The sequence below is a fragment of the Hemibagrus wyckioides genome, linkage group LG18, assembly GCF_019097595.1.
Source record: "Hemibagrus wyckioides isolate EC202008001 linkage group LG18, SWU_Hwy_1.0, whole genome shotgun sequence".
Classification (NCBI taxonomy): domain Eukaryota; kingdom Metazoa; phylum Chordata; class Actinopteri; order Siluriformes; family Bagridae; genus Hemibagrus; species Hemibagrus wyckioides.
Genome location: NC_080727.1, coordinates 23454018 through 23480860, shown reverse-complemented (window position 1 = coordinate 23480860; position 26843 = coordinate 23454018). Strand labels below are relative to the sequence as shown.

The following is a 26843-nucleotide window of genomic DNA, read 5'->3' as shown; positions in this document are numbered from 1 at the left end:
CAGTGAAGGACGGGTCAGGGCTGTTATGACAGCAGAAGAGGGACAATTTGGTCCTTTTGGTCAAACTCACTCAAATCCTTACGCTTGTCCATTTTTCCTGCTTCTAACATCAAATTCGAGGACAAAATGTTGACTTGCTGCCTAATATATCCCACCCACTAACAGGTGCCATGATGAGGAGATACTCAGTCTTATTCACGTTACAGGGCAGTGGTCATAATGTTATGGCTGATCAGTGTATGTTCTAATATGCAAATGAAGGACAAACCATTTATCCGAGAAAGGGGGCAGATGCATGCAGGGTTGGAGGTGTAATAAAAATCATAGAATGTGCATTGTAGCACATGAAATTGTGATATCAGAAATTATATTAAGCGTGTTTAAAAGAGACTTTTCTAAGTAACTTTAGTTTACAGTCCACAGTGTACGTCTACGATCTTAATCACACTGTCCACTCTTTTACTAAAAAACAGTGAACGATTCACTTCTGTCTAGCGCTGTTCTCGAACGTTTCACCATCAAGACTTTTATCTAAACCTGCTCTTTACAGGGAAATAGAAGAAAGGAGGATGATTTTAAAAGAGGATGTCATAATGCATTCACCGAAAGATGACTTTCATCATCGAAGAGATATTCCAGCTGCATGTTTGTTAGGAAAGCAGTCTGAAGGAAATTTGGGATGGTTTAAGCTTTCATGAATAAAGAATCAGGAGTCTGTGTGGTGAATGGGGATAATAAAGTACATCATTTTCCAGCAGTTGTAGAACATTTAAGATCATGATGAGTTGAGAAGAATTACACCGTAGTTCTCATGACAACAGATTTCACTTGAACTGACCATTTCACTGCCACTTTCTGAATGACGACATTTTTTTAGCAATAGATGAACGTCATAAATAACCCAAAAGCCATAGCCATAAAACATTTACTTTTCTGCTGGTAACATGTCTTGATATTTAAGCACATTTCTATACTCACATGCAATATTCAAACTATATATGACTCCTTGCCTCTTTACATTTAGATCTTCCTGTTTTGCATCTATTATATTTATTTCTGTCTCTTGAACCAAGAGCTAAAAAGATCTAAAAGAATATTACAGTGACAGTGGACTGTGATTATGGTCAGTCATAAAGCCAATACATATTAAAAGGCCATTAAAATGCTGGAGATATCCAGAGTGTGTCTGGTTCTAAAGTACTGAATTATTTATTCTTTAGTAATATGCAATTTATTTATACTTTTACACTCTATTCACTTTATTTACTTTATTTTATATGAATTTATTTATTTAAGTCAAAACTATATGCCTTTCTAGAATAGAATAGAATAGAATACAAAAAATATAGCAACAGAAAACAATACAATACAACATAATAACACAAAATAGAATATGAATAGAATATGGAATGAACTGCTGGATTTGAGTGGAATAGAATGAAACATAAAACAAAACAAACCAGAATAGAACAAAATAGAATTGTATAGAACAAAGCATATTTAAAAGCAACAGAGCAGAATAAAATACAACAGAATATTGCAAAATAGAGTATAAATAGAATAGGGAATAGAATGGATTTTAATTTAATAGAATGGAATAATTCAATATAAAGAACAAAGTAGAATAAAATAGAAAGGGAAAAAAGAACAGAATAGTGATTAACACACAAAATACCATAGCAGCATTAATAGAATAGAATAGAATAGAATAGAATAGAATAGAATAGAATAGAATGTTTCGAAGCAGCTTTATGAAATCTATCAATGAATTCTGTGCATAATTTTCACTCTGGTTACTGTCTGATTTCCAGTGTAGTTATATTCATACAAAGGGTGATCATAGAAAGAGTCATTTGTTTCGGTGGAGTGTGTGTGTGTGTGTGTGTGTGTGTGTGTGTGTGTGATTGACTCCAGGTGAGTGTGTTCAGTAATCAGGTGAATGTTCAGTGCTCAGCGAGGACGTAGGCTGGGTTTGGTCGTGTGGCAGTCATGTTTGTAAACCATGATGCATTCTGGGAATCGGAGTCTGTTACAGTGAGTAGAAAGTCTTTTAAAATGCAAGAAAAAATAAAAAATATTGGGTGAAAGTAAGACTCAGATAATGTGCAGATGCTTAAAGCCAGATGTAATTGTACTTTATGTCCCTCTGCTTGGAAGTGTTTGGCGTTGCTATCAAAGACTTAAACACATCCTGACAGAGTTGGGATTTAATTTTGAGGCGTTTTTGATTTGTGTTGTTTTTCCTTTTCCACATTTTTCTGAAAGTTATTAAAGCTACTCTGTTGTGCTCACTTTGAAGGACAGGTGTGGAATCCTTCACCATCTGTTCAGCAGGTCTGAACTACAGTTCTGAGAATTTCATTCTGATGAGGAAACATGGCACAGACCCAAGCTGGGGGAGCTGGCAGGGTCTTAAAGACCTGGCTACCTGGACGACATGCCTGGAATGCTATTAGGAGCTCAAGAACAATGGATAAGGGGCGTTCCTGGTAATATATTATACAGGCACCGACACAGACGCCTTCTTCTGTTTCAACACGTGTGTATATCTCACACAGAAGCCAGGGACCGAATACGAAATCTTCTCAGCTTTTCTCTCTCTCTCTCCACCTACGCACATATTATAGCTACACAATACTTTCAGACATGTTCCTGAATCAGGGTTTTATTATTATGTCGAAAGCGATCAAGGATTTTTACAGAAACACAGGAAAAGCTTCCTGCACTCTTGAGGCAACAGGCTTTACTGCTCAGCACGGTTGCCATGCAACTCAGGTGTATGAATTCTCTCCGCAATGTGAAAAATACAGAGCTATAAATACAATTTCGGATAATTAGCATCGCTGTCGTGGGGCTACAGCATTATATAGGCTTTAGCTGTGGTTAATAATAGAGTTTAACAATTGCACTAGGCTCAGGTGCTACGCTATGGAGCATCTGTATGCATGGCAGCCATCCAGAAATCAGCCATATCTCTCTCTCTCTCTCTCTCTCTCTCGTTGTGTTTATTTTTCTTTACTGTTCTGCAGATGTTAACATGCACACAAGGACTGGAATGGAGTTGAGTGGCACAAGATGCCACATCTCAGTATCTCCGCCAGAATGCCCTGCCCTGCTCAGCTGACCCGTGCATGCTCGGTATGCCAGGGGTCTGTGGCAGCTGTGAATGTGTGAGCGGTGTCTATGCCAGGGTCTTGGCAAGCCGAGGGGAACATGTGGGTGAGGCTGAGCTACACAGGCCCGCAAACGCTGAAGGCACTGAAACCACATGGTTATGGCCACACCTTTATATCACCTGCCAGAAATTCCCAAGCATCTATGGGATCTGTCTGTTTATTTTCTGTTCCATTTGATAGCAATACATGAAAGCAAGGACACAGGAAATAAATAGCCCAGAACAGGGATGTATTATAGGACAAAGACAAGCTATACAACCATTACAACCTGTAAGGAGTCTTCCAGTGTCAGCACCTTGAAATAGTCAGTAAGTTCAGTTTTCAGGACAGAGGAATGTCCATATTCTGGTTTCTTGGTAATAATAAAATGTGTGTGTGTGTGTGTTGAGAGGCTGGTGAAGGACATTGCATGTAAACAAGTATAACTTGTCATTCCTGAGTTCATTTATAACATGGTATATACACAAAGGAACAAACCTCTCAATGATATGATGTTATAGAAAAATAATCAACAATAACTCCACTTTGTGTCTGATTTATAATGGAGTGCAATAAAGTAGTAGGTGTTCCATTTCCTATAGCACCACATCCCAATGTCTTTTATTCTTCATTCCTCACACCACAGCAGGTGGACAACAGAGTGATTTGTATTTAGTATTGAATAACACATCAAGTCTCTTTTGTTTCCTCACAGAAGATTTTCTGATTATTTTATACATATGTGGAGCATTCACCAACAAGTCTCTGCACAATGACCCTGTTACTATAGAAACCATAATGTATTAGAACAATGAATTAATACAAACCGGTCTGCTGGCTTTTTGTTTAAAAAAAAAAGAAAAGAATAAATTTTTGACCAATCAGCTGAACAGTGCTGTGATATATGTGTGTGTATTTGTAAGTGTCTCACTGTAATGCAAATTCTCAGTGATTTCCTGTTCTATTATAAGACAAAGACAAAAAGCCATGCACAGCTCATTATGACAGAATAATTTCACTTTATATTAGATGCTGTAAGAGCTTTAGGGGTTTAATGCTCTCTTAAAAGAAAAAAAGAAAAAAGCTCATCTTATTTCAGTGTATTATTCCCTAATAGCTTTTCTGGATCTGTTACAACTTAGAGCTTTACTCCTGATTGATTCAGCCATGCGTAATCCCTCTTAAAAACACAACCTACGAGTGCTTACTATACCTACGATCTGGCCACTCTAAATCATGTTGGGAATTGATTTTTTTGTAACTCCTTCCATCCTGGGTGGTATGTGAGAGGAGCCCCAAACAGAAGGTTTCTGATGATACAGGGTTTGTTCAGGTTTCGTGTCCTGGAAAGTCCAGCATGTAGAGTATAGCGATCGTCCCGTGACCCGCTTCACTCCTGTCTGGCTCCAACTCTGAGCCTGTCAGATTGCATTACCTAATTGGAACTGAGATGCAGCTGGTCTGTGTTCCTGCCAACAAGACGGACAGCCCAGGACTCATCCTCATACACAATCCAAGTGGGGTGCAGTGACTAAATCTGATAGACAATCTGCTTTGTTATAAAAGTTAAGTTAAAGTTAAGAAATCATTTACAATATCAACAATTAACCAACATTCAACATTGTGTACTTATTGCTGTGCATATGAAGAGAAATCACATGTTTCTTGCAACATAAAACATAATAAATTATAAATTATATTGTATTATAATGTATAATTTATTTACACCGATCAGACATAACATTATGACCACCTGCCTCACATTGTGTTGGTCCCCCTTTTGCTACCAAAACAGCCCTGACCCGTCCTGCACTGTGTATTCTGACCCCTTTCTATCAGAACCAGCATTAACTTCTTCAGCAGTTTGAGCAACAGTAGCTCGTCTGTTGGATCGGATCACACGGGCCAGCCTTCTCTCCCCACGTGCATCAATGAGCCTCGGCCGCCCATGACCCTGTCTCCGGTTCACCACTGTTCCTTCCTTGGACCACTTTTGATAGATACTGACCACTGCAGACCGGGAACACCCCACAAGAGCTGCAGTTTTGGAGATGTTCTGATCCAGTGGTCTAGCCATCACAATTTGGCCCTTTTGGTCAAACTCGCTCAAATCCTTACGCTTGTCCATTTTTCCTGCTTCTAACATCAACTTTGAGGACAAAATGTTGACTTGCTGCCTAATATATCCCACCCACTAACAGGTGCCATGATGAGGAGATACTCAGTCTTATTCACTTCACCTGGCAGTGGTCACAATGTTATGACCTGATCAGATGTAATAATGCTACATTACAAATTCACGTATGACCCAAAGTACAATCTACTCTATTGTGATATGAAGTGATTTTATCTTTTATCTCTCTGTGTGAGGAAAAGTGGCTAAATTTCTCAGCAACTAATTTCTGACAAATTTTGACAAATTGAAAAATGACAAATTTTCCTACACCACAAAACAAATTTATAAATTGCTCTGCAATACGAAGTAAAGTTCTAAACTTTTTTTTATGACACAATTACCAATAATGTACATCACATGAAATTTACAAATTGCTGGATATGAAGCAAAACTGCAAACTGATCTGCGAAATGAATAAAGCACAATTACTTAAAGCAGAATTACAAATGTCTCAAAAATAATAGTTTATGTTTGTGTGTAGTCTCAGCAGGTAAGAGGTGAGGCAGGCTCACAATCAACTGAAATGTCAGATAAACTTGTTTTATTCACTCTGTTGCCAGTCTACTTAATAAATCAGAAGTATTTATGCCAGTTGTCCAGTTTATGCAGTACATCTACCCTTCATGTGGTAGCTTAAGTGTAGTAGCAGTATTATTATTATTATTATTATTATTATTATTATTATTATTATTATTATTATTATTATTATTGTTATTGTTGTTATTATTATTATTATTATTATAGTAGTGCAGTAGTTTATTAGTATTCTACATAAACTGAAATGTCATTTAAGAGAGTTATTTATATAGTGATTCAGCATTATGGAAATTATTCCAAATTAAACTGAAGTGATGACTCTACTGTCTACTCTGTACTGAGACCTACTGTAATGCACAGGAAGTGGACGGGTTCTGTTACTTTACATCACCCCAACTTACATTTCTGGCATTTGGCAAATGCCCCCACATTCGGACCGGCCCTCTGAACAATGCCAGAGACATATTTTAAAAATGTAATTTTAAATCTATCTTTTGCTTATATCATATCTGTATTTGATAATAAAGGTTGGCTTTCAAACTAAAATTTCTCTTAGTTATTAACGTCATTTCAGCTATTAACAGAGCAGAACATTCACCATAACGTACCATCGTGAACAAACAGGTGATGTCAACAGCACTGAATATGAATAAATGTCAATATGACAGTAATAATGCTCCTTTAATAGGCTACACATGTCTTAAAAAGTAATGATCATTTGTCTGTATGGTGCGTAACAAAATAATAAACTATCCTAGCATTAGGAAGCGTAAGAAAATACATATAAAATCAGCATAAAATCTAGTGGTCACTCTGGCCCATGAAATTTTCTGGAACGGACCGTCCCGGACCCCCGTTAACAAAAGGAAAAACGATGTGGCCCTCACAGAAAAGGTTTGAGGAACCCCTGGCATAAGAGTCTCAAACTGATAGGAGAGAGTTAACAGTATACTGAACTAAATCAACACTCTAACAATGAGTGTTTTGGGTTGGAGCAACAGCATGGTGCATTTAATTAATACACATACAACAGAGAGTGTCTAATTTCATTTTTGGATGATATCTGTGAAAGATTGGAGATTGAATGGGACAACACTGGTAATTTATTTATTTATAAATTTATTTATTTATTTGTCTGTTTGGCAAAATTTTAGCTATTGAATTTTACTGTAATTAGTTTGTAATTAAAAGGCTATAAATGTAATTACAGATAATATAAAAAGTATTTTCTATCACTTTATTTATTCCTATACTATTCTTTTTTCCCCCTCTATAATTATCGCATTTGCGTTACTAAACAAATTACACACCAAATAATAGTTTGCTACTTCATGTATTTACGTAAATTTGCGACTGTGCATTAATTCAGTTGTTAGTGTTAGTGGAAGGAGTTTATTTTCAGATGGGTTCGCAGAATCTTGTGGCACATTCTGGTGATAAAATGAGAAATCCCAAATTGTTGCATGGTCCTGTGAAGAAAAATCAGAGAAAGTGGACCCGAAAACACGTGTTCCACGAGATCCACGGCAGAATTTGTGATTTATGTTTGGAACTGTCTCTGGTCTCAATAGCATTTTTTGTATCTTTAAGCACTGAGCAGTGTTTCAGTATTAAAAGAAGAGACAAAAACCGAAAAGGTATTCATAATTATAACGGAAGAATGTATTCGGAGTCACCAGTATGCAGAATGACACATTTCATGAATCAATAATTCATCAACTCATCTTTTATTCTAGAATATTGACTCTAACACTCTTTGATTACTTTGAAGGTTGTAACAGATGTCAAGAAACAAACAACCGGGGATCTTCATCTGTTCTTTCCATTTGATGGTGATTATAAAGTCATTAGTTAGAGCGACAGTAGTGCTGCTGAAATTCAGTGACTGTCTCGTTTATTACACAGTTTTCTTTCTCCTGATTAAATTTTCAAGAATAACCAAACAACAATTCTCAGGGTTTGTTATAACAAGAAAATTATCACTACCTAATTGGAAAAGCGTGAGATACAGTGATGAAAGATTAATTACATTTAATTCACTAGAGTAATTACCAAAAAATACCCAGGGTGCTAAAATCCTGCAAAATAACTCAGTTTAGAAACATGTGGTGTGTAGTAACTTTTATAAAAAAGTTGCTATAGTTTAAACCAAATATTGTTGCTATGTTGATTAATCTAACGTTTATACTGCTATTAAATTATTTATTAAAATACAAATAAAATGTTCTTTCAACTTGGAATTTTTACTCTGGATGTCAAGAAGGTTTCCTCAAACACATGACTTTGTGTCAACAACATGTTTTTGTTGTTATTTGTATTTTCATTTTATATTGTTTTTGTCATTTTATTTGTATTTTCTTTGTCACAGATTAGAAATCCTAAATTATGAGTTTAGTATTCATAGAATTTATATGGACAGCAATGAATAAAATTTTAAAATCTTGAGGGAACAAGCAATATAATTAAAGATTAATGATAAAATAAATGCGTTGTGGTTATTGAGCTTTCTACTTAAATTTGATCGTCAGAAATCCGCAGGTTTAACAGCAGTCAACAATCTGCAGGAGCTTCTGTTTAGAAAATAGAGATTAATCAAAGATCTTTGGTAGCTGTAAACTGATTTTTCCTTCTGACTCACTGATTCACTGACTCACTGACACTGACTCACTGATACAGACTCACAAATTCACTGACACTGACTCACTGATTCACTGACACTGACTCACTGATTCACTGACACTGACTCACTGATTCACTGACACTGATTCACTGATTCATCGCTGAGTTCAACAGCTTTAGAAATAATCAAACTTCTTAATAATCACAGTAGTTCCTCAATAGACTTGATCTTTCCATTAAATAACTCAAAATAAAAAAAGTTCAGGAAGCCTATAGTTTTATGACCGAGTGAATTAAAAAAAACAAAAACAAAAAAAAAGCATCCAGAAGAAACGGAGCTTTAGAGAGAGAAAAAACCCTGCTGTGATTAGGTCACTAAATGAATTTCAGAGCTGATTTCATTTGAGCAAGTCTCTCCCAGAAAGAATCAATTGCATTTGCATGAACAAGACATCTGATGATCCTTTTCATTAAGCCATGATTAGATCATTATACTGATGGAAAGTACAAGCAACAATTTCTGTAAGGAATGTTCAGATAAAAATAGCCAGCGCTGCTCCTGCATATTTGTTCCCATGGCACAATATCACACTCTTCTGCTAACAGGCTAATTGCCTAAGGCTTTGTGTAAAACCTGCCTATTAATTCATAATTAATTCATATTGCTGAGAACTTTATTTGCTTGTATTTTTATCTCCTACACAATTTCAACATTTCTATTTACACAAAAACAGAAAAATTGCAGCGATATTTCTACACCTACTTCAGGAGTGAAATTCTCTAATCATGCATATGGCTTCATCTCAACATGCAGTAGCTGCTCACATGGTCAGTGGTTAATGATTTTTATGTCACTTTCAGTTCTCGTATCCAGAACGTCGGCCTACAGATGTCTTCAACAACGTTTTCCTGACTTCTTAATTTACCAAATCTGTTAAACTCTAATCACAGTTGTCATTTTTATTTTAAATATTTTCCTCTATAAGAGATCCTGTCAGATTTGATGATGTAAGCTAGTTGAATAGAATAGAATAGAATAGAATAGAATAGAATAGAATAGAATTGTTGTTTTCTAACAAGTACAATGATATTACAGCTATTGCGTGTATGTAATAGAATGCTGTACGAATTTAATAGTAATAACAGAATACTGTTATATGTCCTAGTGATTTAAGACTAATCAACTTGGTTTTTGGATCAAATACTATAATCATTTATAATCACACTCTCTGGTGTTTATAAACATTTATAATCACACTCTGCAGTGTCACCCAGATGAGGATGAGGTTCCCTTTTGAGTCTGGTTCCTTTCAAAGTTTCTTCCTCTTACCATTATTTCCACGCCACAGTCACCTCGCTCTATTTTCCATCCTTCCATTTTCTATACCTGCTTTATCCCTAATCAGGGTCAGGGGGATCTGCTGGAGTCTATCCCAGCACACACTGGGCGAAAGGCAGGGGTACACCCTGGACAGGTCACCAGTCCATCACAGGGCCACACATATAGACAGACAACCACACACACACTCACTCCTATGGGCAATTTAGAATTACCAATCAACCTAATGTACATGTCTTTGGACTGTGGGAGGAAACCAGAGTAAACCCACGCAGGGAGAACACGCAAACTCCACACAGAAAGGCCCCTGCCTGTTCGAACCCGGGATTCGGACCCAGGACCTTCTTGCTGTGAGGCAACAGTGCTGACCACTAAACCACCGTACTGCCCCGCTTGCTCTATTTTGTCCAACATTAATCTTGGACTTCTTGTACTATGTTTCTTATGTTTCTGTAAAGACAATGTCCATTGTTAAAAACTGCTACACAAATAAAATTGCATTGAATTGAACTGAATTGAATACCGGTGCTCATAATGTTTGTGATACACATGCACTGTTACATCATCATCATAAAAAAATACATTTTAAAAAAAAATATATATAAGACATTAAGTCAGTAGAACAGAAGCAGGTGAATGAGTGTGACTCGAGATTACAGAAGCCACGTGGCTCAGGTTTAAGAGCTGCGAATGACTTTAATCTCGGGGAATTAGACAGATATGACCGATAATCAAAGTGAGAACTGATTTGTCTGGAATTATTTTTTGGTATAATTTGGCAATTATGTTTTTACATAAATTGATAAGGGTAACCAGTAGAGGTTACCACCCGGGAGTCTTTTAAACAAACAAACAAAAACTGTTCTTGTTTTCACTTTTGGGAGTGTTCAAATGAGAAAATAGAAGAATACTAGAAATCTGATCATGTGAATGCTTTCCCAGGCATTTACATGTACACTTTGGTGGAGTGGCTCATCTCGACGTCAGCGTGGCACGCGGTAACCATGGCAACCTCAACCTGATTGGCCTTCATTTAGTCTCTAATCACCACATCTGGACAAAATCATACTGGTCTAATAAATATACAGCAGGGGGAAGTAGTAACCAACAGGTTTCTGTAGTTAACATATAAAAGCTTTGCTTTGCCATACTGAGTAATACGGTAGTGCGCTCTCTCTCTCTCTCTCTCTCTCCCTCTCTCTCTCCCTCTCTCTCTCTCATCCTCCTAACAGACCCTCACTTTGCGCATGTACGGCTCATTCTCCACATTACATCCACACCAAGATGGCGTTAATGCGGCTGGCTTGTCTTCTGGCTCTCCTCTCCATACAATGTAAGTCATGTTTTTTGCAGTTTTATTGTCACGAGGTTTTTCCGGGGGTAAATTGTTTACAAGTTGTTGTTTTAGCTTCCGGTCTTTTTTTCCCTCCACATAATATACAGAGAAAGCGTAAAAGTAGAATTCGACATGTTTCGAGTGAATAGCGGCGCTTCGTAATCTTCAGAGCTGAACTAAAATCCCGGGAGGAACTGTGTGACGGGGGGGGGGTATCAGGGGAATAAAAGTAGCTTTGGGCAACATTTTGTCCACTTTAACCTGTTTATTTGTTCTTTTTCTTTTGTAACTTGTGTGAGTGTGTGTGTGTGTGTGTGTGTGTGTGTGAGTGTGTGTGTGTGTGTGTGTGGCATCGCTGCTCGAGACTCGCGGTCCTGTTCAGACTCGCTTTTCAGAAACACTCGTTAAAGATCTTGTTTTTTGTTCTTTGGGTGTTTTATTGTATTGTATTTTTAGGAGTTATTTATTGTGGTGAAGCATTGTGAAGGTCGAAAGTCTCGAAATTTTGATCTAGCCCTTGAGTAAACTGTTTACAAACTTTAAAAAAAAACAAAAACAACAATAAACAGTCGGAGAAACCGGAGTAAACATCCACGATGCAAACTCGTTTGGGTTTTCCAGAATATTCGACTTGAGGAAAAGTCTTTATCTGTTTACTGATGCGGAAATAACGGTTTTGTCTGATGGTGTGTGTGTGTGTGTGTGTGTGTGTGTGCATTCAGGCTTTTATTAGGTTAGGAATATCACCCACCTTTTCCACTTTCAGTGCTTCATCACAGTGAGAATTAAAGTACAGAATATTGACGGACATTTTCTCTCATTTATCAGTTTCAGGAAACGGCTCTTATCTTATCTGGTGCTTATCTTATGAGTTGTGCCCTGAAGGTACTGAACTGAAACTGACTTATCCCCCGTCTCTGACTTATCCCTTTACACTGCTTTAATAAATAAAATGCAGCTGTTTACACAGGAGATCAGGAATATATTTTTGATGATGTGTAATAAATAATCATGAAACTACATTACTTCATCACTGTCCACCTTACAGTATATACACCTCCCGATGTAACCCTTAACCCAAAATGCATTATCTGTTCTTCAGAAAAAAATAGACTCCCTAAAAAATGAGTAAATTCACATTGCTCAATGTACACGTCACTGGACTAGGATTGAGTAATAGACTAAGATCTTAGTGTACACATATAATACATACATCAGGGTATACTCAGAAAACTAATAGGTTTTAGTTATATTAAATTATATTATATTAAATTATATTATAGGTATAAAGTTATATTATCTATGATGTGACACTGATTTATTTGTCCCTTTATTGTTGATGTGTGTAACATTGGATGTGTCTTGAGCATGGCAACTTATTTGTTTTTAGAAATTTATTCACCTGTAATAATAATACACTGTAAAATAATTTTTTTTTTAATAAGATAAAAACAGTTTTTGACCCATGTTTTTAGGTTCATTCAGCTCTATATATTTGAATTTGTTTGTTTAGGGTGTGACCTCAGCCCTTTTTTGTTGTAATTTAGTGATTGATTGTGTGCTCGTTTGATTGATCGTTAAGAGCTGCTTGGCTCTAGAGCTTTTAGTGCTATGAAGTGAAGGGAGTAAGTAGACTTGGAGGAAGTGCTCACTCTCTGTGATCACTCAAGCATGAGGACTGGCTTAAATCACCCAGCATATAATGAGCCTTACTGTAAATCTCTGTCTTTTATCTTGTTTAGGGTTGTTTTATCAGTTATTGCACTGATCTCTGTTTATTTTTAAAATGTTGATTGAAATAATTATTTTTAGTTAAAGGTTTGCCCCCTACTCTGAGTTAGAATGAAAATAAAAAATGTTTTCAAGTTTCAAAATGTGGTTTTATAATATTTGCCCAATCCGTACACTCCCAAATCCATGATTTCAGCCTAAAAGTAGTGTAATGTTTTAATCAGGGAGATGCTAGTAAATCATCTCAGAACCAGTCACCGCACAGCGTCCAGTGTTTCCGATGAGAGAGCTGGGATTCAGAGCACTCCGTTATCGCCCAAATGCTCGAAAGTCGTTTGTCTAAGGAGAGCAGCAGTGCTCTGGATGTTATCTTGTCTTTCATGCTTCAAGCCAAGAGTTAGACAAGCGTAACATAATGAAACCCTTTCAGTTTAAGGTAAATATTTAATCAATTCAATTCAATTCACTTCAAAAACTTTATTTATCCCCAGCGGGCAATTTAAGGCACGAAGTGTAGTTATAAAAATCAGTGCAAATACCAAAATAAAATAACATAAATAAATAAAATACAATTGTTGTAATGATGAAAATGGAATAAGTCCATTAGTGCAAAAAGCTTTGAGTAAAAATCTGTATAAAATATCTGTAAATAAATTGAAACTGTTTAAACTGTAAAAAAAGAAGAGGAAGAAGAAGAAATAGTGAAATGATGTGATGGACGCATATATTAATAAATGAAACTTAAAGTGAGAATATTTAACATTGGTCTCTATATTTAAGATGAAACACGTGCAAAAAAGTGTGAGATGTCCATTTTTGCAAGAATGTACATATTATATATTGAAAAAAAATGTGAAAGGCTGATTTGATCCTGTGGTAGATTCTAGAGTTTTTATATCAATATTCGACCAAAATACATCAAAATACACTTTCATTTTTGAAAGTCTTTAAAGAAAGTGTGACAAAGCGCTTATATGTTAATTGTCATATCTGATAAAACCAATAAATATCTGTATTTTGCAGATAGTGAGCTGCAAACTGTCTCACGGATAGTAAACTTGTGCAGTAAATCAGACACTTTGCAAGTCATTATGAGTTCAAATATCACGTCCAAACGGGGGAATTGTCACCTTAAACTGACAGCAAACCTGTAATGTAAGTAGGCTGTGTTGAATTGTTTTGATATGGTTCATAATTTGGCAATACATCAGCATTTAGAGAAAAGAGAAAGTGTTGGAAGTATTTCCCCCGTGAGGTGCCGTGTGTCAGCTGCTTCGCCTCCCACTGTTTCAGTGCAAATGTGTTTCAGGGGCTATGCGAAAAGCTCGCCAGTCCTTCTGGATTACTCCATCGCCTACAGGCTCTGATTTTAGTAAGCGGTGGAGATAATTGAATGTCATGTGTGAAACCTCACCCCTCACATCACTGTCTGGGAGAATCTTTTAAGGTTGTTCTCCAGTGACGCTACGTCGATGCCGTAAACAGGCACGCGGTTCTCTGAAGCAGGCCGCTTTTAAAAAGCCGAAAGCCAGCGCAGTCGTAGCAGAACACAATGAGATCAAGTATAGATCATACGAAAGGCAGGTATGAGGAAATTCCTATCATGCCATCCCCGTAGTCTAGAGGAACGTCCCAGACATGGGGCACCAAAGTAATCCACATGGGTACCACAACAGTCAGGGTGTGATGAAACGTGCTGAGTCTGGGAGCAACAGGAGACCGAGGCGTCTGGCGGCCCATCCGCAGCGTAATAGCCCGAAACAGCTGAGCGCCTGTGGGCTGGAGTGACTGGAGGACGGCACTTACACGGAGGTCAGAGAAATATCCGAGGCAGCTCGCCACGCCACACATACTCAGCTTTGGGAACAAATGTGGAATGTGGTCCCACAAGATCACAGAGCAAATGGAAGCTTACAAATATGCACAGGATCAAAAACACCGAGAGCATTACACCGGCCTTTCCGTGCCTGGGAACGCTGGAGATTAAAGTGAGAAACCAGTCATTTAGATAGAGAGCACAAAAGTAATATATTAATTATTTTTAACAGTCCAGAGATACAAGCATTATGAAACGATTAGGTAAAATATCTCTTATTTGTTTCCCCTGTTGTGTGATATTTTCAACACAACACTGAATTACTCTGATTATGTTAAGATAACATTATCTGTTATCTTAAATCGTGCAGCTTTTTGAACTTATTCCAGATTTAGCCTTTTTTTTGCCGTTATAATAACCTCCATTTTTCTGGGAAGGCTTTCCACTGGATTTTAGAGCGTTGCTGTGGGCATTAATGTCCATTCAGCCTCAGAAGCATTAGTGAGGTCAGGCTCAGTCCACGTTCTACTTCATCCCAAAGGTGTTCTGTGGGCTTGAGTTGAGTTACTCGAGTTCTTCCACACTAACCTCGAAGAGCCACTTTCTCTATAGTGGCACTGGGAACAGTTTGGAGCTCTAAGTTCCTGTGATGAGAAAAAGTAATATTAGAGCATACAAAGACACCCAGTACTATTATGTGCTTTCAGCTGTGTGGTAACAGTTCGAGGAAGGCCCACATATGAGTGTCATGAAACTTTAGGCCAAATAGTAGCACATGTACCTGAGACAAGCAGAATTCATATTCATGCTATGAGATTTCTATTCATAATTCTGTCACAAGTGTGTTCTTTGCTGCACTACTCATCAACCAAGGCACAGTGTTTACTAGGAGGATTAATTAGTTTGCTTGGATATCAGAGATACAGGAACTCCTGCTGCAGGAACTTGACTGTACAGGCCAGTCAAGTTCCTCCACACCAAACTCACTCATCCATGTCTTTATGGACCTTGCTTTGGTCACTGGTGTGCAGTCATGTTGGAACAGGAAGGGGTCATCCCCAAACTGTTCCCACAAAGAGCATGAAATTGTCCAAAATGTCTTGGTATGAAGCTGAAGCATTAAGAGTTCCTTTCACTGGAACTAAGGGGCCGAGTCCAACCCCTGAACTCAGTCCCAAAACTGCCCCATAGATAGAGTGATGTCCTGGTCGACACAGGAAGATGTGACAGTTGCTCTATAATTGACCGTTGTCCAGAACTAGAACAGGGAGAGAACAGTTGTTAAAAAAATCTATGAAATTCTCATTCACTTAGTTTTGAAATAAATTATAAGGAAACTCTGTTAGCTATTGAATATTAACCAAGGCAGGAAACAATAATGCGCAACATTCTGGACTTCAGTAGAAGGACTGCAATTTGGAATATACTGGAAAATATATTTATCTAAGCTTGCTAGGGACATGAAGTTTTTATTTTTTATATATCTTACATTATTTTCATCTGGTAAGCAGGAACAGATGGCATGGAAAGCTCAGAATGTACACATTCATGCTTTAGGAATTCCAAACATGTGCATTGCCCAAATGTCAATAAGATGTCCATGTGTAGCTGGCCATTGATCAAAATAGTGCCTGACTGCTGTGCTGAAATTACTAATGTATTTTCAAAACAAGTGCAGCTCAGCTCTTCCTGTCAGAACAGCATGCTTTATTTGTCCCCCCTCCCTTTCCATATCTGCTAAGTATTTTTCAGCACCACACTGGACATTTATTCTGGACTCTGCTCTAACACTGGTGCTGAGTTATTGTGTTATTGTATTTTAACAATGTTCTTCATCAGATTAAGGTCATTTACATAGATGAGTTTTCTGAGGTTGTTTTCCTCCAAGTCCTTGTTTTTTTTAAAGTTCTGCTCACAAGTTCACACTGAGGTGAAAGTGCCAGTGCAGCATTCCTAGAGTGTGTGCAGCCTTGCCAGTGGCCTCTCACATACACACTGCCATACACACATCGGTAAGTCCACGGCCACAGCGAGGTTCTCTTAGTTCACACAGGGATTTTTAATTACAGATCAGCCTGAGTTAGAGTGGAATTATACGCTCTGTACAAACTATACACAGGTACAGACACTTTTATTTACAAAGTAGAGACAACAGTAGATTTTTATTACTGAATCAAATCCAGGCCATTATGTTAGATTCAGTTCTGTATTTACCGTCTATACTGAAAGGCAATTATTGTTTCTAAAAATAGGACAGATCATCTGACTGCCCCTGACATCAGACCGCCGCTTTAGCCGCCTGCAGCCCAGAGCTTTAATATGAAACAGAATTTGATTGAAATTGTAGTTATAACCTGAATGCATTACATTTCATGGGATATGAAAGAGAAATAAAATAATATGAGAATATGAGACTTATCAGGCCCTTCAGTCATACAGTGGGTAATATCAGGAGCATCAGTGCTGAAGCTTTGCTCCTTGAAAAGACATTTTTCTTTTTTTAGTTGTTGTTGTTGTGTGTCCTCGAACAAGTCCTATCACCAGTACACAAACTGACTGTCCACTGAGCTGGCCAAAGTGAGGATTAAATTCCTTCACAGCAGGGAAAGTGACTTCTCTTCTGTTGTACTAATTTAAGAGCACTGTGTCCTGAACTGAAAAATGTAAATCCATTCATCAGTGACATTTTCACACACAGGGAAAGAGGGTTTGGAATTTTTTTGTAGTGCCGTGTCTCAGAGGAGAAGGGTGAAGTGTTTCCAGAACCAGATATACATGGTGTGTCTTATTAACGCTTGGGGGAACGGGGAATTGCATTTATATTTCATACAACAATGGAAAAATAATGATGGAGTTAAACATTATCTTATTCAATCAGCGACCCTCTGTAATCAATCGAACCTGAGCATTTGTGGCGTTTTAGTAATTCAGGGTTTTATACGATGGAATTTATTAAATTATTAAGGCTGGTCAGTTATCTTTCAGTTCCAGACCAGATGACTTTGTGTATATGTTTCCATAGATTGGTGTGGTGACCGTAACACCTGACCATAAACCTGAACACAAGCCCATAAACACTGCATAAATAGGCAGGTTACATGAAGTATTCTTAGCAGAGGAGGGTAACATTTAGTCTCGTGAGAAGATGGAGTCAGGATCCGGTCTATGCCATGGCTCAGCTTAGTAACAGTATGTACTCAGCACTGTTGCTGGTCATGAGGCTGCATGTGCTCGGGTCATTAAGTGCTTTAGATATTTATCAGGATGCCTGACATTAGTGCGGTGCTTGTTATCCAGCGACCCTGAAACACATGTACATATACAACATGTCCAGCTTGCTTCCTATAGCTGACTTGCAGAGTTCGGAAGGATACTAGCATATAAAAGGTCTGTTTGTTTTTCAGCTACATTCTTCTGAGATATTGTGGACAATCGTTTATTCCATTTTTGTAGAGTATATAATAAAAGTATTAATCATCTTAGTATTTGAATTAAACACCACTGTGTTACTGGTTACCTGTATATGATAGTGTGTGTCATAGAAATGTCTTGTTGTGAAATGTAGTATGGTGATATGATATTTTTGACATATCCCCTGCACCTCTATGAGGCGTGCTGATATATTAAAACAATGATTGTAGCCCGTCAAATAGTGTGTGCCGAAATGTTTTTCCTTTCCATCATCAACACAGTACATCTTTTATCCATTTATTGTTGTGGAACATTTGAGAAACAAGTTACTTACATTATTAACGGCTATTAACGACTGTTCTCTCATTAGCCTCACTTTTCTCTCTCTCGCTTGAATTTACTAAAAATAAGAACTGCCATGTTACAAAGCAAATGCGAAGCTCTCCATCCTCCAAGACTTTACTACATCAGAAAACCTGCTAATCAAAGCTTAACTTTTGCCCAGTCAGAACTGAGAAAACAATTGTTTTTTCACCACAAAGAATCAAAGAATAATTTAACCACAGTACTGTGTGTGTGTGTGTGTGTGTGTGTGTGTGTGTGTTGAACACAAGGTAGGAAAGGTCAACAATATGACTGATATCCTGGTAAGGTGATTCCAGCAAGCTTGATGTATTGATGAGGAGAGTCTGTGTTGAAAGAACAGACCATGTGCCTAGTGTTCTTTCTTAAAGCAGATACACTCTGGAGTAATGTCTATGACCTTAGACCTGTAGATCAGATGCATTTTAACCTAAAGCTGCTGTACTTCGCGGGGTTTTTTCTGTTATCTTCATGTCTTCATGTCTTTACTAAGATCCTAAATGATCCACTTTATCTCTAGCGATAGGCTCAGTGAGTCATTGGGTTAAGGATGTTTATGGAATGGATGTTATCAGGCATTATAGTTAACCTTAAAAGGAGTTATTAAAAACAATAGTTTTCAGGATTTCCTCTAGGAAATTACTTGTTCTTTTAAAAAAAAAAAAAAAAAAAAAGATTTGGCTAAAGCCAAGAAATTCCTGTGAATTCGAGTGACTTGACTAAATGTAAATAGATGGGTAAGCTGTGGAAATGGATAAGACATATTTGGAGAGGAAGATATAAAAACATAGAAAAGGAAATGTGAGCACCGGATAAAAACACTCGATTCAGCTTCATTTATTCTTAGTTGATTCAGCTCTCCTAGTGTGTACACACACGTTGAATTCTTCTAGACATTCCTCTTTAATCTGTTTTATAATTATAATTTATAAGAAATAAATGCACTGTTAATTAAAACACCTTTCACGTAAACATGTTGTGTGATGGAGATTATAGTCAGCAGCATTTATTAGGATTGGGTAAACTTTCATTAAAATCCATAACAGTATGAGTTTATTCTCATTTATATACATAATAAAAGTCTTTGTCTGTTTTTAATGAGAGGTCACATGGTCCAGGATTCAAATAGCCTCACTGTCTAGACACTAAATTAAATGAATCAATGCATCTGACTTATATAGGTATATATATATTATACTTTAGTATCTGTAATTTCATCAGATCAATTAGCGTATCAGGGCCACTTTTCTAAAAATAAATAAATAAATGTTATGCTTTTAACTCAGGTTTCCTCCCACAGTCCAAAAACATGTACATTAGGTTGATTGGTAATTCTAAATTGCCCATACGAGTGAGTGTGAGTGTGTGTGGTTGTCTGTCTATGTGTGGTCCTGTGATGGACTGGTGACCTGTCCAGGGTGTACCCCTGCCTTTCACCCAATGTGTGCTGGGATAGACTCCAGCAGATCCCTGTGACCCTAATTAGGAGTAAAGCGGGTATAGAAAATGGATGGATGGACGTTATGCTTTTATACACATATTATAAAGAAATATCTCAAAGGAAACTGGATATCCTTTAAAAAAAATCATCTGGAAAATATCCGTTCGTCTCTAAGTGTCTCGTCAGCACAAATGCAGGATTCGCCACATTTGTGAGATTTCGACACACAGGACGACACAGGCGAGAGTTTGCCTTCGGCGTCCAACCTCAGACACTCAACTTACACCCTGCACTTATTGCTGTTACAAGAAGAAGAACAGAGATGTGTATCTCGTGAAATATTCACAGTGGGAAACAGCAGAGAGGGAATAGAACCGATCCATTTTTAATGGAGAAAATAGAGAAGAATGGAAGACTGCGCATGAACAATGTCTTTTATACCTAAAGCCATTTCGATGAGACGTCATTTTACCCATAATTTTGTTTTACTACAAGTAGCAGCGGCACGTTTAGTAAATCTTGCAAGATTAACTTTTGCGTTTTAAGTAACTGTGAACAGATAAAAAGTACGAGCTGTCGTTCATTAATAACTAAAAATTGTAGCTGTTGAGAAATCAGTAGAGTGTTTTTTTTATTTTAAATGTTTTATTCCTCTTATATTGCAGCATTTCACCACAAATTAACTCTGTTGTTGATTATTTTCCTGGAATACGTCTCCTTGTGTTTTGTTTTAAATAACATTTAGTTCGGTGGTAAAGAGGTAACACGATAAAACTGTTTGAACTGTTTCCTTGAAGAGGAAATGTTTTTTCCTACAGCTCTAGTTCAAACTAGAGCTTTCATCATATGTTGTTTGCAAATTAACCGAGTCTTCGCTTTCAATTTATGTTTTTTGAGTAGAGGAGCCCTTCCACACTGCCCCGAGCACTTTGTGCAGCGAATTACACACAGCGAGGTCATTCATGCGCAACCGGCCAAGCTTTATTTCAGATCACCAACACTTAGTATCATCCCAATTTATATTTGTCTGGAGGGTGAATCTTCTCTCTGGTTTTAGAGTGTCTGTGTGCTGAGTGACGTGCCCCAGGCGTGTAGAAAAAGGTGGTGTACTTTATGTATTTGATGGTTTTGGGTGGTCGCAGAAGCTGGGAGGCACCGTTTGGTTTGCACTTATCTTGGGTGGAGTTAATTACCGTGCTTGGACTAAAGTGGTAATAATGGGCTTGGGAATATCACCGACTTCCTTCTAGTGAGTTTACATTTTGTTCTCCTTGACTGACAAACAGACAAGATATGTGACATCATCATGGAAGACTCGGCAATGATAGTTACTTGAAAAATCTCGGAAGAATTTAAAGAGTGTGCATGGAAAAGCGTTTTTGGTTTGCGTTTTTGTTTTAATGCGTGCAAGTCAAAGAGAGAGAATAATCCCCTGTTGTTGTAGGTTAAATATGCAGGATTATCATGTTAGGCCTCAATCTGCCAATGACAAAAAGGGATTAAAGTAGTTCCTTATTGGTCAAGCTCCAGATCTGAACCTCATTCCTTTCTATTTTTCAGTTCTACAAGTGATTGAATCTGGGCTTCAAAACATCAGATGTACTGTATCTGATAAATCAGTGCAGCTTCACAGGCACAGCTACAACACAGGAAAATCCATCCATCCATCCATTTTGTTTACTGCTTATCCTACACTGGGTCGCAGAGAGCCTGGAGCTTATCCCAGGGATAACTCGGGGCAAGGGGAAAACCAATGGATGGGGTGCCAATCCATTGCAGGGCACAATCACACACACACACACACACACACCCATCCATTCACACCCTGCAGAGAACTTAGAGATGCTGATCATCCTACCACATGTCTTTGGACTAGTACAGGAACCCAGAGAAAACTGGGAAAACTTTCAAACTCCTCATACACAAGAGAGAGCTGAGAATCGAACCCCCAACCCTAGAGGTGTGAGGGTCCTCAAACGTAGGGGAAATGGTTTACGCATTTATTTATGAGTTTAAGTAAGAAAGTTTTATAATCACATAAGGAACATGTTAATGGGGAAAAAGGTTCAAAGTTAAAGACTAAAGAATGCTGCTTTTGCTTGGCATGTCCCACACCACAGGCTGCTGCGCTTCCTCCCCCAGTGCCCTGGAATGTCCACATTTGTTTTAGATGCCCACTGGACCAATGGCATCAACCTCTCAGCATTTTAGTCGACTAAGAAAATGCACCAAGCATTTCTCATACGACAGGGGATCCTCCCAAGCAGGTGATGGAGGGCTTCCTCTTCCCCCACTACCCCACATAACTCCTCACCTGTTTCACAACATTCCCCACCAGGCCTCTCATACCGCCTACACTAACTGTTCCAGTCTGCATCCTGCATTTGGGAACGTGTTTTTAAGCTTGACTCACCTTTTACAAAGCTTTTCAGTTTCAGTTAAAAAAATATGAGTCCATTTCATGATGTTTTCTTTTCCACACTTCAAGCGGACGCTCAACACCTACGACCAAGTACAAGTATGAAATATATTGTAGTGATCATGACTACGCTGCACTCCGTTTCCCAGTGAGATCATCCCCTACATAGTGGTCAAAAGTGACCATTGCTTAATCAAATCACAATTTAATGAAATTTAGAAAAAGCAGAAGCTGCTGTACGAAGGGAAAACAAATACATGACGGTAGAAAAAAACTAAAACTACATCATAGAGCTTACTTATTGCTGCTAGCTGTTTTATTCAAAGTACTAAATGTAAATTTAATAAAAGTAAGATTGTAAAATTTTCAGTACTTCAATCAAATACTTTTTTTTTGTTATGGTTGCCATATTTGGGAAAGACCGACGGGCTTGTGGTTCATAACAGGAAAGACTCAAAAGGTTAAAATTACTTTGGAAGAATAAGCAGTACTTCGGCAAAATCCGTTAACCAATAAACTGTAAATCTTATGTATTTTATGAGCTGCTGATTTCACTTAAACTGGCAGAAACATACCACATATATTTATCTCATACATAAATACATATTTAAACCCTTTCCCTATTCTGGAGTGCCTCAAAGAATTTAAGAGTACAGGAAACCTACTTTTGACCTATCCTGATGCCAGGACCCCAGGCCTCTTCCATCAGGAAGAGAAAGATCACTGGGACCAAAAGTCAGTATAAGTAACTACCTTGTTTTGTTTTGCAGTACTTAATGCTGAGATAAATTGTGCAGTTGCAAACAAGGATTTCCTTGTTTGGTAGTTAGTACTATATTTTGAGTGTAGAAGTGGGAAGTTGGGCAGCAGAAATTTTGTTATATCTGACCTCTGTGTGTTTGAGCTGTAAAGTCTGCAAAAAATGAGCCAATTACTTGTGATGTATGTTTACCTCCGCGAAATAGTGCACTGTAGACATTTCAGTCAAGCCACAGACACTGGTCAACAGCAGAAAGCGAAAGTTGTCACAGTTCAGGTAAGCCGCCCGCACCCTGCTGTGGAGATCACGCTGGTGAAAGCAGGGGTGAAGCAGGTCACTGTTTGGGCACTGACCTTTCACCTTGGTTCGGTCACTGAATCACCCGTTGCTCTGTGTGTCACCAGCTTTGACTCATACTTCAGTCAGCTATGAACACAGTGAGGGTCAGTGAATCATCTTATGGTCAGAATTTCCGGTAACCAACCCACCAACTGACACACAGCAAGTCACACTTCCAGATTATTTCACATTTAATCAAAGCTCTAGACTGGAACGTTGCTCTTTAGGTTATAGTGTTTTAAATTTGCTGTGGTGTTTTTTTGTTGGGGTTCTGTTTTTATAATGAATGTGTTATATAACCAGAGATTGTTTACAGCAGATTGCCTGGGTTGGTTCCTCTGATTTACAGCACTGAAATAAATCACATGCTAGATATTTTATTTTGTTGCTTCAGAGTCTCCACTGAGCCTGCATGCTTCACATTTGCAAATGAAAAGATTTGCATAAACGTAGGCCTCTTTTTTGGCTCCAGCTTTAGGACGTCATTCAAGGAAGGATTATAGTTCTTAAAGGATTTAAGCTTGCTGGTTCTATATTTTCTGTAAAAAGTAAATGTAATATCAAACGCTGTCATTATGCAGAAAGATAAAAGATACCAAAAAAACATTTACTTTGTTAGTATTTGTTAGTTTTTCTCAACACTAAATAAATAAACTGATGTTTTTAGTGACATTTCTGCCAATTTCTTTTTATAAATATAAAGTGCAATAGCTTCACTCTGTGACTGACCACACTTTCAGCAATCTAACTGTCGAGGAGAGTTTCACCAAACAAGACCTCTTCTATTCAGTCCAGCAAACAAAAGGCAATTAACTGGAGCTGCTATTGGGGGCCACTGCTGCACAAAACACAAGGCTAGCTGAGGGATTTGTGCTTGGTCTGCTGTTTTAGGCCCGATAGTATCTCAGAGAGCACACTGAATGCCTCCACTCATCTTATTAGGCCGTGTTTATGAGCTTCCTGCTGCTGGCTCAGTTACAGTCCGGCGAAGACAACGGAGTTACTCAAGAATCTGAGCTCGGCTGAGTTCGGTATTATTCACTTGAAAATAAAGTTTATATTGCTGTCAGAGGGTACATGCTCTTAGTGAAATGCAATTTCTGTGCAACAAAATATTCAGAGAGCAGTGTTCTGATACTTGCGTAGTTCATCCTGCTATATAACACAAAGTGCCATTCTCAGAAATAATTTTTTTTGAAAACCCTACTCTAAACCAATATTGTTGGCTTTATCGTGAATAACTTTACTATTGTTAATAAGTTTACTACATCTCTGTGTTAGAAGTTTGAGTATTCTGTGCATTCAGCTATTGTAGTGAATTGTGGTCATTTATGAGGGCAGTGGATACTCCGTGCTAAGCAAAACTCCCAAAATAGGGCACTAGATAGCGGATAGGGGTTAGGGTGTGGTTTTGGATATATGTGCATTCTCTAATGTATCTCTCTCTCTCTCTCTCTCTCTCTCTCTCACACACACACACACACTGAATACTGGTTTGTTTTATTATCCACTGTTGATACCCTTATTAAGTGATTTGATTTTGTTTATTATTTTTTTTCATATACCTCCCAGTTTATTCAGGTTTTCTCATTTCACACACTGCATTCTTGAGTGCTCCTTTTAAGCAGGAAGTGCAGGGGATTATAGATACACCCCCACTAAATCAACAGGTCTCCACCAGCCATGTGGTCCTATTATTCAGCTGAATGCATTCTGCTAGTACTGGGGTATGCAGGCTGGTTTCAGAAAAAATTGCTGATCAATCAGTAAACAATAAAAGACTTCTGGATCATTCTCATGTCAACGCCGTACTGCACGGTTTAGTTCTCCAATTATAATACCTGATTTACCTACAGAGGAGTTTAGAGAAACCGGTTGTATTAGAGCAGAGCACATATGTTCTCTCTTGTAGTTTTAGTTAGCAAATAAGACAAAAAATGCTTCTGCAGAATCATAACGCACAACAAAGCTTGAAGAAGACTCTAATCCTTCACTGTAGTAACAATTACTTACATTTATAATCAAAAATTTTATCTAAAAAGTATGCTATAATGCTATAATAGCTGTAAATGTCCCAATGTGTAAGTTTGATGAAGAATGAAATAAAACAGTTGTTACAAAATGGGTTACATCTTACTTTTGATCAGATATTGTGATGTAATAACGTCATATTGCCTAGTCGTTTGTATTAGTTTTTGTTTTTCTGAAATTTATTTTCGAAATTAAATTTGCCACTTGACATCTGGAGCACTTTCCTAAGCTATAACTCTGTTCTCCAGGCTCTCAGATTCCTCAAGGTGCTTTCTGTATTGCTGAGCATCTGCTAGGTGACTCAAAATGTAAATAAAATGTAAATGTTTAACACAGTTCCTACAGTGAAGGAATATTCATGTACATCTACAAGATATGCAGGATAAGTGTTTTTTCCCCTTATTTCCCCAACCTGCCCCACTCCACTTGTGTTTTATGACAGCCGAGAGGTACACTTTGCCCCGAACTGTGTTGCGATGACACCGCTGTATTATCGTATCATCAGAAACACATCAGAATCGTTTCTGTCTTGTGTTGCTGGAGGCTATAATTACCAACCAAAGAAGGAAATATTTATTTGTTTCAGCAGTTATTTATTTTCCACGGCATTTGCAGAAGGCCCCGGTGCAAATTGCATTCCTAATTAGGATTAAGGAAGAGGTCAGTCTGCTTGGACGAGAATGCGAGGCATTTGCAGCGAGCATGGCTGATGCCATCTGTGCAGACAGCGGCGAGCAGCTAATTCTGGCAATGGCCACGACGCGATTTACAGATCTCTGTGGTGACAGCTTCCTGGTGAATGCTGGATTCTCGCCTTGAAAAAATACATGCTCAGCTGAATTCAACCCTACATTATTGACAAAGAAGAACACGTTCATTTCCTCAGACAAATTGTCTCGAAGCACTTTCTTTGAAAAGTGGCTCTGTCTGTGTCCTCATCCGCAAGGCTAGGAGGTTGAAAAATGAGCCATAATTAGATCTTATTAAAGGGGATAGTCTCAGCTTCCTGAAAATGGCAGCGTAGCGCTCAGACTTACCTGTAAACGCAACAAATTGGTCGGCTGTGTCTCTGCCTGGCATTGACAGCAGCTATAAATAGCCGAGGCTTCCCGAACACTAACTTCTTCTCAAACCCCTAAAGAATAATTCACAGACCCGCTGCCTCTGATTGTCCACTAAATCATGTCTAACTCACACTGACAAAGGATTCAGTTACAGTACAGGTTTTTTTTCCCCAAAGCTGTATGTATAGCCTCCTGGGTATGTAATTTCCTCCATTGCAGCATTCCCATCTTCATCATCTGTTCGAACAAAATAACATCATAAGTGACATTAACTGTTTTCAACTGTGATTTTTCAAATCCATTAAT

General features: G+C 38.0%; 1 protein-coding gene across 1 annotated transcript in view; it reads left to right on the top strand.

The window, feature by feature from the left end:
- The first annotated feature begins 3075 nt into the window (after positions 1 to 3075).
- The window catches only part of jam3b (junctional adhesion molecule 3b), a 37801-nt gene continuing 14033 nt past the window's right edge, over positions 3076 to 26843 (top strand). Inside the window, exons 1-2 of the mRNA XM_058414826.1 lie at positions 3076 to 3170; positions 10993 to 11159. Of these exons, the coding sequence (XP_058270809.1) occupies positions 3076 to 3170; positions 10993 to 11159 (262 nt within the window). The remainder of the gene's footprint in view (positions 3171 to 10992; positions 11160 to 26843) is intronic.